This window comes from Lutra lutra, chromosome 13, assembly GCF_902655055.1.
Source record: "Lutra lutra chromosome 13, mLutLut1.2, whole genome shotgun sequence".
Taxonomy (NCBI): domain Eukaryota; kingdom Metazoa; phylum Chordata; class Mammalia; order Carnivora; family Mustelidae; genus Lutra; species Lutra lutra.
In genome coordinates, this window is record NC_062290.1 from 59,291,473 (window position 1) to 59,305,820 (window position 14,348).

Sequence of the window (14,348 nt, forward strand, 5' to 3'; positions counted from 1 at the left end):
TGCCTACTTGTAATCTCTGTCTGTCAGGTAAAATAAATAAAATCTTTAATAAAAAATGGACAATTAAATAGAACTCGGCTCCAACTCTCATAAACAGGATTCTTGTCAGAAGGCGAGCACCCACACGGATGCGGACTGGGCTTGTATAAATTTCCTTTACATCTTACCACAAAAATAGAAATGCAGTACTTGAGAATTTTTTAAAAGAATTCAGTCTTGAGTGAGAATTTTTGGTAAGAATTCAGCCTTGCTCCCTCAAGCTCTGTCCCAGCGCATTTGGCTCCCGAGACTTGCAGCGCCCACTCCCGCCGCCCTCCATTCCGCCGCTAGGTGGCGAGCTGCTCAGTGCCGCCCACAATAGCTTGCCCAGGAGGCGTCCGTCAGCTCGAGAGACGTCACTCATCCCTGGCGATAATTGGCTATTTCGCCAGCGGGGAACCGGAAGCAATGGGGACGGCTGTGCGCAGCGCGTGCGCATTCAGGGCCCAGAGCCCCCTTAAAAGAGACCAGCTGCAGCTCCTCCTCCAGCCTGAGGGGGAGACCGGATTCTTACGAGGTGGAGAGCGGAACCTCCTGAGAGGGGTCACACAGATAAGGGCTGGGCCACACTGAGGGGAGGAGTCACGTTGAAAGGCGGGGTCACAATGACCCGTGGAGTCACTCTGAGAGGTGGGGTCTCATTGTGTGGGAGGAACAGACAGAAGAAGGGTGTCGCACAGAGGGGTTCTGGCACACACTGACGGTGGCAGTATCGTGTTGAGGAATGGTCCCTCTGAAGGGAGGGTCTCACTAAGGAGGAGAGGGGTCTCCGAAGGGAAGTCTCCCGGAGGGGCGGGTTTTTGCCGAGGGGGTGGAATCCCACGGAAGGCGGGGCTTCCGGGCAGGTGGAGGGTTCTCTGCAGAGAGGGCCGTTTGGAGGAAAGAGTAAGAGGAAGGTTCAGGCTGGGTGGTCACCGGGAGGATACACCTTTCTTCCTTTGAACTTTATTCGAGGGAGGCGGGATGGAGTAAAGAGATGTGGGGTCACACCGGGGACGGGCGGGCCGCGGGCTCACTATATAGGCCTGAGGCATCACCACCACCCGAGAAGGGGAAAGTGTCAGGGAATCCAGAGGTGTAGGGGCCGAGACCTGGGAAATGGGCAGGCTGGGCCAGAGCGGAGGCCCGGCAGGTAGGCAGGTTGCTGGGCTACCTCCGATTGTGGCTGGCCGTGAAGGGTCTACTTTTCTGCCCTGCTGGCCGTCGGAGTCCAAGAATCCGGCGGCTTCCTGAGCCCGGCTTTCCTCAGACAGTGGCCTGAGGGTGGGAAGAGAGAAAGGACTCCTAGGGCAGCTAAAAGACGTTTGAGCTGCGCGTACGCACAATCAGCCCATAATTTCCTTCAGTTATTCAGCTCGGGCCTGAACTTATTTGGCCTCGACGTCCCGGACCCACTCGCCTCGGGTGTCGCGGCCACCGGTTGGGGGTTGCGTACCTGAGGGGGCGTGGCCGCTGCCCGTGAGCCGGGCTGGAAGGAGTTAAGCGGAGGCCCGGCTCAGCCCCGCCCCCGGCAGGCCGCGGAGCCTGAGCCCCAGCGGCGAAGCGGAGCAGCGGTCGCCAGCCCGCCCGCCCGCCCGCCAGCCCGCCTCCGCCTGCGGGGAGCCCGCCCGCCTGCCCGCCGGCGCCCAGGAGAGCCACCGCCACCGCCCGGCCCAGGCCCAGGCCCAGGCCCTGCGCAGAGCGAAGCGGAGCGGCGTCTACCCGGGCCCTGCAAACCGGCGCGGCGGGGGCGGGCCCAAGATCTGCCGCGGATCTTCCATTCTCCAGGGCGGGAGCGGGAGCTCCGGCGTCCCGGATCGGGCTCGGCGCACGCCCATGGCAAGCGCGGCCTGCCCGGGCCCCGGGGACCCTGCCATGTGAGGCAGGCCCGGGCTGGGGGCCCGGCCATGGCCGGAGAACGGCCCCCACTGCGGGGCCCTGGACCAGGGCCGGGAGAAGCGCCGGGGGAGGGGCCCCCGGGCCCGGGGAGTACGGGTGGAGGCCCGGGCCGGGGCCGCCCCTCCTCCTACCGGGCTCTCCGCAGCGCCGTCTCCAGCCTGGCGCGCGTGGACGATTTCCACTGCGCGGAGAAGATCGGGGCCGGCTTCTTCTCTGAGGTCTACAAGGTAGGATCAGCAGAGAGGGCAGAGGGGCGGGACCGAGCCTTAGACGCGAGGCTGGAGCTAAGGGGCCCAGACCCGAACGACCCGCGCGACCTGGCGGATCTGCCCGGGACTCGCCAGCCTTTGCCGCCCCCAGGTTAGGCACCGACAGTCAGGGCAAGTCATGGTGCTGAAAATGAACAGACTCCCCAGTAACCGGGGAAACACGCTACGGGAGGTGCAGCTGATGAACCGGCTCCGACACCCCAACATCCTAAGGTGAGCGGGCCCCAGCCGCTTGCTGAGAAGCTTGCTGGGAGAAAAGGAAAGATCCCGAGGGAAAAGTGGGAACTGCAGAGGGGCCCGGACTCTTATTAGAGGAGCCTACCCTCCTATCTTCTTCATCCTCTTCCAGGTTCATGGGGGTCTGTGTGCACCAGGGGCAGCTGCACGCTCTTACAGAGGTGAGGATGGGCCAGAAAGGAGGGGACCCCCACCACCACCAAGGGGAGAGAGTGTCAACGCCCGGTGCATTTGCTGAGGAATAATGAAAGGCAGCAGGACCCCCTCCCATGAGAGGCTTCCCTGAACTTTCCTTTGGGCTAACCACAAATAAAATTCCTCCATTGGTCACATTCTCTATATGCGCTATAACAAGTGCTGTCCAGTAGAACTTTCTGCAGTGATGAAAATGTTCTGCAGCTACATGTGGCCAGGGAGCAGTAGAAATATGACCAATAGAAATATGACTGAGGAACTAAATGTTTAATTTTATTTAAACTTAATAATTCAAATAGTTGCACATGTCTTGGAAGGACAGCCCTAGAACATGAGTGGGAGACTCTAGAGCACAGACTCCCCCTTCTGACCTTTGTGATCCTCCTTAGTGTCCCCTGGTCTATAAGTGGGAGACGTAGAGTACAGGCGGAAACCTTGACGTTGATTCCCCTTCTCCCCTTATACCCCAGTATATGAATGGGGGGACCCTGGAACAGCTGCTCAGCTCCCCAGAACCCCTGTCCTGGCCAGTCAGGCTCCGCCTGGCTCTGGACATTGCCCGTGGCCTGCGGTACCTGCATGCCAAAGGTGTATTCCACCGAGACCTAACATCCAAGGTAGGCTGGCCAGGTGGGTGGAGGCATGAAAGGGGATTCGAGTGTGGATTGGAGTGTGGATATTAGACCTGTTAGGACGTCCAGAGTAGCAAGGCCCTGGAGAATGGGGACTGGGATGATGGGGAGCTCTGAGGGGCCGAGTACCATGCTATGTTTGGAGTGATGATGTTGAAAGATTGGGGTGCACTGGAGAACTGAGAGGTCAGAGGGGGTTGGAGTTACTCTGGAGTGACAGGGCTTTGGGGTATATATTGGGAGAACAGAAAACAGAAGGTGATGGGTGTGTGGGGATGCTGTATGTATGTCAGAACTGTCTGATCCGACGGGAAGACCGAGGCTTCACGGCTGTTGTGGGTGACTTCGGGCTGGCTGAAAAGATTCCTGTGTATAGGTGAGGTGAATGCCCTTGTGCCCCCCCCCCCCAAACTTTCTAGAAGGTCCCTATCTAAATGAAGCCCCCAGAGACATATCCTTTGGAGTGGGGAGGGGGCTGACCTCATCCCCTTTTGTTTAGGGGGGTTATCTGAGTGGGATGTCTCTGATCACTCTGCCCCTACCCCTGCAGGGAAGGGGCAAGAAAGGAGCCATTGGCTGTGGTAGGTTCCCCATACTGGATGGCTCCAGAGGTGTTGCGGGGTGAGCTGTATGATGAGAAGGTAAGACATCAATCCTTCAGATTCCAAGGCCTTCCAGAGACCCTTGAGATACTTTCATAAGGCCCCATCCCAAGTTCTTCAATAGCCTTATTGAATATTTAGGAGACTCCCAAATTCCCCCTTGTCCCCTCATAGGGACCCCTCCAATGCATGAAACTATCATGACCTCCCCCAAATTCTGACATGTTCTGACAAAATTCTGACATGAAAACCATCAGTTCCTCCCGTTGACGTTCTCTCCTCCCCCGAGGCCGATGTCTTTGCCTTTGGGATTGTCCTCTGTGAGCTCATTGCACGAGTACCTGCGGACCCAGATTACCTACCCCGAACTGAGGTGAATAATGTTTCCAGTTTGGAAAAGGGGGAGCTCCAGACTGGGCAGCTTATAACTGAGGAGGGTTCCCTGGAGGTTAAGGTCCTGATTGGGGGTCAGAAGGAGAACCCAAGGAAGGCTGACTTGAAGGCCCCTTCTCTCTGTCCCTGCAGGACTTTGGCCTGGATGTGCCTGCTTTCCGGACCCTGGTAGGGGATGACTGCCCACTGCCCTTCCTGCTCCTGGCCATCCACTGCTGCAGTGTAAGAGCCTCTCTCTCCCTGCCCACCACCCCCATCTATCAGCTGCAAGGCTTTCCTGCTCCAGGTGGTGGGAGGAAAATGTAGGGACTCTCTTTTGGAGCACTGAGTGAAGCTATCCCTCTCTCTACCCATCAGATGGAACCTAGCACTCGTGCTCCCTTCACTGAAATCACGCAGCATCTGGAATGGATCCTGGAGCAGCTGCCTGAGCCAGCCCCCCTCACCAGAGCTTCCCTGACACACAATCAGAGTAAGTGAGCATGACCTTGATGCAACTAAATTCTTTTTGCCTCTTCCTTAGAACTCAAGGGATTAAGACTAAATTGTATTTATTAGTTGAGAAGGTTGGGGCGGGGGGTGTGAAAGGACATCTTAAATATTTTCAAATTCTAGAACCAAGAGAGGGGAAGAAGGAAAGGAGAGGTGAAGGAGGGCTAGAGGTGACATCTCCCCTGTCTAAAATACCCAGTGGGACTCCCTTTTGTAAGCTGTAGTCCCACCAGCCTCCTGGTGAATAATGAGGCCTCAAGGAGCCATGATCAACGCTGAGAACAGTAACCACAGACTTCTCTGTCTACAGGGTCTGTTTCAAGAGGGGGTCCCTCTGCCACCCTTCCTAGGCCAGACCCCCGGCTTTCCCGAAGCCGGTCAGACCTCTTCCTGCCCCCATCACCAGACTCACCCCCCAACTGGGGGGACAGTCTGACTCGAGTCAATCCCTTCTCACTCCGGGAAGACCTCCGGGGAGGCAAGATCAAGCTGTTGGACACACCCAGCAAGCCAGTTACCCCCCTGCCCCTTGTTCCACCATCACCACTGCCCTCCTCGCAGCTGCCCTTGGTGACCACTCCAGAGACCCTCATCCAGCCTGGGACACCTGCCCGTCGCTGCCGCTCGCTCCCATCATCCCCTGAGCTCCCCCGACGTATGGAAACAGCACTGCCAGGTCCTGGCCCTCCCAGTGTGGGCCCCTCGGCTGAAGAAAGAATGGAGTGTGAGGGCAGTAGCCCTGAGCCAGAACCCCCAGGACCAGCTCCCCAGCTGCCCCTGGCCGTGGCCACAGACAACTTCATCAGCACTTGTTCCTCAGCCTCCCAGCCTTGGTCCCCTAGATCAGGGACTGCCCTTAACAACAACCCCCCAGCTGTGGTGGTGAACTCCCCACAAGGCTGGGCTGGGGAGCCGTGGAACCGGGCCCAGCATAGCCTGCCCCGGGCAGCAGCCCTGGAGCGGACAGAACCCTCGCCGCCCCCTTCAGCTCCCCGGGAGTCTGATGAGGGGCTGCCCTGCCCTGGCTGCTGTCTTGGCCCTTTTAGCTTTGGCTTCCTATCCATGTGCCCCCGCCCCACACCAGCTGTTGCCCGCTACCGCAACCTGAACTGTGAGGCGGGCAGTCTCCTCTGCCACCGAGGGCACCATGCCAAGCCTCCCACACCCGGCCTGCAGCTGCCCGGGGCGCGCTCTTAACAGTGGGGCCTGTGGTCTCTGGCCTCCAACTTTGGCCTTCAGGATGCCCTGTGAGGACAGAGCACACATGTTGGACAGTGCCAGCCCCAGCAGGGCTGACCGGCTCTTCTCCCCATGTAGGGGAACCTCAGCATGGACTCAAGGGACAGAACATTTCCTGTCTAGCCCCTGGGCCTGCTCTCCCATGGGCGATCACTGAACCAGACAAAGCACTGCTGACACATGAGACTAACACGTGCAAATTATTTAAAAATATTTCAATAAAACTGCCTGGCTGGCTCCGGGCTGCCCCTATCCACTCAGCCCATGCGCCCTCCTCCACCCCCCTACAGTGCCACTATGGGAAGTGCCACTATGGAAAGTTCTTGGGGAGGCCAAAATCTCTTCTAGTGACTTCTTCACCAGTTTCCCAGGAACAGTCCAGCTTCTGGGGCAGGATTTCAAGCAGGCAACAGGCTGGCTAGAAGTATTGGGCATGGATCTGCCCTTGGCTAGGCACTGCACAGGCAGAGTGAGAGAATGCTAGAGGGAGATGATCTTAGGGCCTGCAAACTGCAGTTAGGGTGAGGGGTGCAGGCTTCTGTTGGCATGAGTGCCTGTAAGAGTAAAGCACCAGTGAGGTCCGCAGTAGACTATTGCTAAGAATATTCATCCAGCTCCTCCTACCTCCCTGGACAGCCGAACCCACAGCCTCCCTTCAGTTCCAGAACTTTCCGGCTGAACACCCTCCTTCATAAGCAGACCAAGTCCCTGAAGGCTGTAGAGGTGACCATCGCTCTCAGGAATAAGTTTTACCTCTGGCTTCCGAGCCCCTGCTCTAAGTTCCTCTCCCTCCCTGTTCCCCAACTCCCATGCCTCAGTGGGTGGTCATGCTTACCCAACTCAGGGCAAAAAGTGGTCCCTATCTGGGTGCTTGAAAGCTGTCATCTCACAGATGCAGGGAAGAAGAGAAGTACAGTCATGCTGCTGTGTTCTTGGCCAACTGCTTTGTACCTTATAACATCTTGAGCTTTGACTATAATACCTAAAGATTGGTGAGGTAGAACTGGGACAAGGCCTGCCTCTCCTCTCCCACCCTGCCTTTGCTCCCCTTTCTCCCCTTGCCCTATGTTAAACACAGTGAAGTCCTAATTTGCCCTGCCTGCCTAAGGCCACGTTTGGGTATGGTTCAGGGACAGATGGCTACTCTTAAAGAGGCTTTAGAACCAGAGGAGGAAAAAAGTCACCCAAAAATATTAAAGATGGAAACTCCATGGGGAACATAGGAGTTGACTGCCTGTTTCAGGGTTCCTGGAGTTGATTTTCAAAGTTGCCCCACTGCTCCCTTCCTGGAGGTAACTATAGTGCCCCCAAGAGGCCCTGACTGAGAAAGTGCCATCTCAGTTTGGGTAGTGCTGTCAAGGGATGGGAAGTTGAATGCCGGGGTTCATGAGCTGTGAAGTCCTAGCTAAAGCCTCAGCTTCTCCCTCTGAGAGAAAAACAACATAGGTCCCAACCTAGTAACTTAAAAAAAAAAAAAAAAAAGTGCTTGGGACTGCCAGGTACTGGAAAGGCGCCAGAGAAGAAGGCTGTCCTAAAGAGTTTTAAGTAAAGGAAACAGACAAGTAGGCAATTACAATACTGACTTGTGAAAGAATTTTGGGAGCAGGACCTCCCAAAACTTTGGGAGCAGGAGGAGAATCTCATTACTATGTCTATATGAAGGAGCTACGGGGTTGAATATGCCCAGAAGTCCTAACAGACTTACCCAGGGCCTCGTTTGCCGTCAACCTGCTGCCACCTCTTAGCAAAGCTGTGATTAACCCAAAATGAACCAGGTGGGCTAATTTGCATCAACATCTTCCTTGCGCTGTTGTGGTTCATAACCTGAGGGGAGAATCAGAGGAGGGGTATGTGGAGAATGATGAGAAATATTCCAGCGCGAGGGGCCGGGGTGGGGGTGCGGTGTAGGGAGGGGGGATGTGGACCAATGAAAGAAAATGAGCACTATGGGGAGGTCTCGGCTTTGACAAGAGGACTCCTTTCTGACTGGCACAAGACATCAGCTACTTGGGGACCTGTCCCTGCAGCCTTCAAGTGCCACCTTGCAGATGCAGGCTCGCCCTTCAGTTCACCCCCAGGCTGGTGAAGAATTTCTGCCAGCCTTTGAAAGAGGAGTCATTCCATGGGCTGCTCTGGTCATAAGGAGTCAATCCCAACAATCTAGCCCCCCAGATATGGGACCTCTGCCTGAGAGGTCTTGAGAGACAAAGACACTGTTAAGCAGCCCTGGAGAGTTGACCAGAAAGCTGAGATGAGAAACAGGTTCAAGTAAAGTTGGTTCATGAGCTTCAACTCTCGTGCCGACTCAGGCCAGTAGGGGCTACCTGGAGCACTGTGCTGAGAAGCTGCCGGAAAAGGAACGCGTGCTTTGTGCACCGCCATTCCTGACTCACTGACACATATCCCTTCGCCCAACAGTACCTGCTACAGTCTGCAAATAAGGGGATGCTTACTGAATAAGGAATGTCACTGAACATGGCCAGGTCGGAGGACAGAGATTGACAGTAGTTTTGGCTCTCCTCCCAACTTCTCTCCATGTATGAGATGTAAAAACAACTCCTCTCATTCAGTATCCATCCCATGGGACAGCAGGAATCTATAAAACAGAAAGAATGTAACAGCATAGCCCAGACCCAGGAGGGAGATCTCCCCATTTGAGACAAAAGTGATGATTCCTCAGTGTGGTTTCTAACAGTGCCCCCCTTGGTCTAGTCCCAGCACCTTCACTAGCTTCTAGCCCTTCACCTTTGCAATCTGTCTTTGGCCTCCCCTGGTAATGCCATTCCTATGGCATTTACTTTAGTAAAAGTCTTTAATATTCACAACAGCACTCCTTAACAGTCTGGGAGGTTTATTTTATTTTATTTTTTTAAGATTTTTATTTATTTATTTGACAGAGAGAGATCACAAGTATGCAGAGAGGCAGGCAGAGAGAGAGGAAGGGAAGCAGGCTCCCTGCCAAGCAGAGAGCCCAATGTGGGGCTCGATCCCAGGACCCCGGGATCATGACCTGAGCCAAAGGCAGAGGCTTAACCCGCTGAGCCACCCAGGCGCCCCGGGAGGTTTATTTTAATAGGGTGGAGGTACTATTCCCAATTTCTGAATGATTGCAATCTCCCCCCCCTTACACTTTGGCTGACCTCACCTGCCCCCCCCCCAAGTGTTCAATCAACCTCATAATCATCTCAATCACTCCCTAAAGCATTCCTCGCTGCATATTCAAAACTTGCCCACACCCTCCAAGCTGCTAGCCACCTCCTTCCCTCTCTCCACTCTTCCATAAGTAAAAACCTTGGTTCCGGGGCGCCTGGGTGGCTCAGTGGGTTAAGCTGCTGCCTTCGGCTCAGGTCATGATCTCAGGGTCCTGGGATCGAGTCCCGCATCGGGCTCTCTGCTCAGCAGGGAGCCTGCTTCCCTCTCTCTCTCTCTCTCTGCCTGCCTCTCCATCTACTTGTGAGCTCTCTCTGTCAAATAAATAAATAAAATCTTTAAAAAAAAAAAAAAACCTTGGTTCCTGTTCTGCTGAAATTGTCAGACACTTGATGTGAACTCTCTCCATTTCCCTCCCTTGCCCCCCAAAATTTCTCTTCTCTGTTCCACTGTCCTGGCTATCTCTAAGCAGTAAACATCCCTTGGGGGGCGCCTGGGTGGCTCAGTGGGTTAAGCCGCTGCCTTCGGCTCAGGTCATGATCTCAGGGTCCTGGGATCGAGTCCCGCATCGGGCTCTCTGCTCGACAGGGAGCCTGCTTCTCTCTCTCTCTCTCTCTCTGCCTGCCTGCCTCTCTGTCTACTTGTGATTTCTCTCTGTCAAATAAATAATAAATAAAATCTTTAAAAAAAAAAAAATCCCTCTTTCTTTCACAACCCATACACCCATCTGTGCTCCTGATCCCAACCCACCTCTCTCTTTGCTTTGTTCCAGGAATCCTACCTGTGACACTCAAAGATCCCTCCTTCCTTCCCCAGCTCCCTCTTTTCTGTCTACATTGTCTCATGTCCTCACCCAGGTACCCTCTTGAGTTTCTGTCCTATGGCAACTAAAGGGAATACAAAGTCAGTGTAGCCAAATGGAAGAGGGTGAGAGGCTAAGTGGCATGCTGAAAGTAGGCAGGGACCTTGGAAGCCAGGCTAAGGCTTTTTTTTAAATTTTCTATATTACAGGGAAGAGTAAGTCAATGTAGCATTTTACATAGAGAAGTTTTGTTCACTGGCTATATCCCAAGTGCTTGGACATAGTGCTTGGACATGTAGTATGTATGCAATGACTTTAGATGTAATTAATTAACTGGAATGACATGATCAGATTTTGTTTTTAAAGAATTACCCTGGCTTCCACATGACAAGTGGATGGGTGGGAGAGGGAGAGAGATGTTTAGGAGAAATGACGCAGCAAGCTGTCACAGTGATCCTTGCAAAAAATGGGGGTGAGCAAAAATGTGAATGGATGTATAGGCTCAGTGGTAGAAAATGGAGTGCGGCACCTGCTAAAAGTGGGAGAGATGGTGGTAGGATAAGGAGTTCTGCACTGCTGCCAGGCAGTACCGAGGATTGGGCTGAGGTTGAGACTAGAGTTTTGGTGGCACCAAGCAGAATGATCCGCAATATGGCACACCTGGGTGCGGAAGGGGCAGAGGGGGCAGTTCATCCAGAGTTAATATCTTGCCCCTCTGGTACACCAGAAGGACAACAGAACAAAAGAGCAAGTGGCTGAAGTGATGGGCCCTAGAAGCCAAGATGGGTAGAGAGAGAAGTGACAGCCAAGGCAAAGGGAGGAAAGGGGAGACAGTGAGTTGGAGGCATCAGTGAGATTGAAGAAGTGTGGGGAAAGACTGGAGGAGGCAGCTGTGGTTGGAGTGGTCTGGAACCAGCCTTCTAGCAGAAGAACAGTTCAGGTTGCTTGGGTCTGGGGTGCAGCTGAGGGAATGGGTGGCAGCACTGCCTGGGACTGAGGGTCACAGGGAATGAGAAGGCTAAAGACACAAGGGCTGGGGGTGTCTGTACATCAACTCACTATCTTAAGCCTGGGGGAGTCTCTGGGTGCCCCCTGAGCTAGACAGAGCCTAACCTGGACCGTAGGTAACCAGGCCATGAACACTCTGGTTGCCTTGGGCCTGGTTCCCCACCCCGAACCTCAGCCTGCTTCTTACACAGCCTCTCCCCTTTTCTGTGGCCCCTCCCTCATCCCCACATACTGCCTGGGCTCCTGCCTTCAAAATAGATGAACTCTTCCCGCCAGCTCTCTCCCCCACCTTACCCCCACCCACCTCATTGTGAGTGCTGCCCACACTTGAGAGCTTCAGCTGCCTCGCCCCCCACCCGCCACGCTGCACCTCAGTAATCAGGATTTTTTAACACTTGGGGAATCTCAGATGTGGTGAGAAATAATTAAAGGTATAGACCCTCTCTTTAGAAAAAAGTGCAAAAAACCAGTTCCACATCCCAGTTCAGGGGGTTCCCAGATAATTTGACATTGATATCAAAAGCAGAGACTTAAGTTTGGTGCTTTGGACAGTGTGATCTGCATTGCCATCTGTCTCCTTCCTCCTATAGGATTTGCCTTAGAGCTGGGTGACTTGCCCTAAATCCAGAATTCAGCTTGATCCTCCTCTCTATTGGCCACCACTCTCATTTACTATCCCTTTCCTCCACAACTCAATGCCCCCCCCCCGACAGAGAGACACCTGCCAGGAGTGTCTCCTCGCTTCAATCCATCCCTTACAGAGACCCTCCCAACTCTTGTCTCCCAGAGTGGATACCTTCTAAGGGGCACGTGAATAAGGGCTTCAGTGTGTCGCGCATCCTGCTCAGCCTCTGCTCCAAGGTCATCCTCTGCACCTCCTTACTTTGCAAGTCCTCCTTTGTCTTCTCCATCTCAGACTGGCAGGCCTGTAACTGTTCTTGGGTAGCCTGGCAAACCCTCTGTTTCTCCTGTAGTGCTTCCTGACTCTGGGCTGCTTCCCTCCTGGACCCCTGCAGATCCTCCTCCTTCTTCCCCAGCTGGGTCATCGTTAGGTGGAGCTGCTGTCGCAGGCTGCTGTTAGTGGTTTCCAGAAGCCTGTTCGTTTGCTGGAGCTGCTGAGACACCTGCAGATCTGTTTGGCCATAATGAGAGATTTGGAGGTCATCTTCAGCCATGCCCTGCCGCCCTGAGACTTCAGCGTCCGTCCTTTTTCTGCTTCTTGCAAATTTTTGCAAAACAGGATGAAATATAAGAGCTGACTGCCTAAAGCTTTAGGAGGTATTGGATTAGGAAGACACAGCACTCTAAAATAGACCCGACTAGAAACTAGCTGAAAAGCTAAGGATATGGTGGTGGTAACTCTGAGCCCTGCCCAGGGAAAGGGCAGCTGTTGGGGAGAGTAGAGAGTAGGGGAGAAAATGGCTTGGGGTAAGTGGGAAATGGGGGATAGCCATACTCACAGCGTACTCCCAGGCAGATGGCGGCCACCCCTAACAGCAGGCTGGTGAGCAGCAGGCCGAGAAAGAGGTACTGCATACAGGCTGCGCGACCTTAGGGAGATAGTGGGAAGAAGGGCAGAGAGCCCCAGCCAAGTTTAGAGAATGAGGGGCTGGGTGGGTGGGGGACATTCATGGGAAAGAGCACCTCTCAGAGCATATGGTGCAGGCATGATGGGTTTTGTCGGTTAGTGAATTTCCGCAGGTAGCAAAAGGAAGATGTTCCAGAATAAGGGCTGGATCGTTTCTGGTAAGCATTGAGGGGCGCTACCTGGTAGGATGGGAGCTAAATCTCAGACGGAGACAGAGGACGGGGGTATGTGAATGGGACCACCGTAAAGGGGAAGGACGGAGGATCTGGGTCAACCTGTGGGAATGATACATCTGGGTATGGGGGTCAAAGAGTCAGGGCAGGGTTCTCGGGGCTGCCCGCGCAGTCCAGAGGGCTGCTACCCGGGCTCACTCTCGGTACCGGACACGCACACGCAGGGCCCAGCACCATGCCCTTGGGACCCCGCCAGCTCGCCCTCCGTGAACAGCCCGCGCGGCCGGGAGGGGTCGGCGCAGTTGGGGGAGCCGCCCAGCCCGAGACCCCGCCCCGCGCGCCGAAGCACCAGCCGGGCCGCTGGGGGCGCGCGCCGCAGGGAGGGCGAGGGACTCACCCTTGAGGAGCCTCCCGGCAGCCGGTGACGTCACGGAGCCCCAGGACGCAGTTGGCTGCTCGGGTTGGAGCCCTGAGGACCCACAGAGACTCCGGTTTCCAAGAGGGGAAGACCCGGGAAATTTCCGTTCTTTCCACCCTCTCCACCTCCCCCTCTCTCTCTCCAGTCTGGCCCGAGATACCTTCTGCGACTTCCTGAGATGCTCTGGGACCCCCTTAGCACTCCCTGGAGTCCCGCATCTCCACCAGGACTCTTGTGTCTCTCCCGGGTCTTACTACTCTTCCGAGTCTCCCTCCTGGGTCTCTCTTTAGGTTTTACTCAGCACCCCTAAACCTTTTCCCCAAAAGTGCCCTCATCCTTCTCTCCTACCCTCTTCTCTGTCCTGTAACTCCCCATTTCCCATTCGAAATCGTCTCCCCACGGGGGCTGCCTTCATGTCTCCTCGCTGAGCCCTTGTCTCCGCACTGGGACTTCCACCTTGCCCCTGGGAGCTTTATTCTTACCTGACTCCCATTTATCCAGGGCTCATTCTTCTCTTTCCTAAGCATCCCCTCCTTTCCCAGGGATATTGTGTACGGCCCCAACCCCGCTCAAGAATACCCTAGAGTCCAAGCTCAAGACACACACACACCCCACACACCCCACACACACCCCACCCCGTCAAACATATATCCTTTGGGGTCTCCGTACCTGCTTTGTCCCCTACTCCAGAAGAAGCCAAGCTCAAGGGCCCACCTGAGACTGAGGGCACTTGCACATTCTCGTAGGTGAGTTCCTCATCCTCATCAGTCTCTGGGTCTGGAAGAGGAGAGAAAAGGTGGAGGTGGGGGTGGGGCCATGAGGGAGTTTAGGGATGCAAAATCAAGGAGATGCCCCTTCCACCCTTACCCTGTCCTAACCGGCTGGAGACGCTCTTCTTCAGGGGAGCCTTCACAAACCGCAGATCAGCATAGGTGATGGCCTCAGCCATTGCCCTGAGCACCTCTGCTCCCACCTGTCTCCTCCTTCTTCACCCTTGACACTCTTCCCTGGACACTCTCCCTTCTGTCCCTTCACACCCTTAGACTCTTCTGTGACTGCACAGCTTAGTGCTTTGCCCTGTGACTTTCAGCTACAAAAGAGGAAGACGTCAACAAGTGTCAGACTAATGGGTTCAGTGAAGCAGACTGCATCCCCGAGCCTCTGCTAGAGGGACAGGGGATGGGAAACTGAGGTCCGGAACATGGGGGTTGAGTCTGGAAGTGTCACTAGATC

General features: G+C 54.9%; 2 protein-coding genes across 4 annotated transcripts; one reads left to right on the top strand and one right to left on the bottom strand.

The window, feature by feature from the left end:
* Nucleotides 1-686: 686 nt before the first annotated feature.
* On the top strand, nt 687-6,228 carry TESK1 (testis associated actin remodelling kinase 1). The gene is made up of 10 exons (XM_047698742.1): nt 687-2,144; nt 2,278-2,399; nt 2,536-2,584; nt 3,089-3,235; nt 3,544-3,626; nt 3,801-3,891; nt 4,142-4,225; nt 4,378-4,467; nt 4,603-4,717; nt 5,048-6,228. The coding sequence occupies exons 1-10, from the start codon at nt 1,926-1,928 to the stop codon at nt 5,932-5,934; spliced, it is 1,887 nt and encodes a 628-aa protein (XP_047554698.1). The 5' UTR covers nt 687-1,925; the 3' UTR covers nt 5,935-6,228.
* CD72 (CD72 molecule) lies at nt 6,177-14,222 on the bottom strand. 3 transcript variants are annotated; one of them, XM_047698749.1, is made up of 9 exons: nt 13,983-14,222; nt 13,785-13,892; nt 13,095-13,166; nt 12,397-12,486; nt 11,733-12,068; nt 8,430-8,572; nt 7,682-7,800; nt 6,812-6,949; nt 6,177-6,530 (listed from the first exon to the last, which is right to left on the bottom strand). In XM_047698749.1, exons 1-8 carry the CDS (start codon nt 14,062-14,064, stop codon nt 6,817-6,819), a joined length of 1,083 nt encoding a protein of 360 aa, XP_047554705.1. In that variant the 5' UTR covers nt 14,065-14,222; the 3' UTR covers nt 6,177-6,530; nt 6,812-6,816. The 3 variants fall into 3 exon arrangements, with proteins under 3 accessions (XP_047554705.1, XP_047554704.1, XP_047554706.1); XM_047698748.1 differs by having other exon boundaries at nt 6,812-6,958; nt 13,983-14,220; XM_047698750.1 differs by lacking the exon at nt 13,095-13,166 and having other exon boundaries at nt 6,812-6,958; nt 13,983-14,221.
* Between the last annotated feature and the right edge of the window lie 126 nt (nt 14,223-14,348).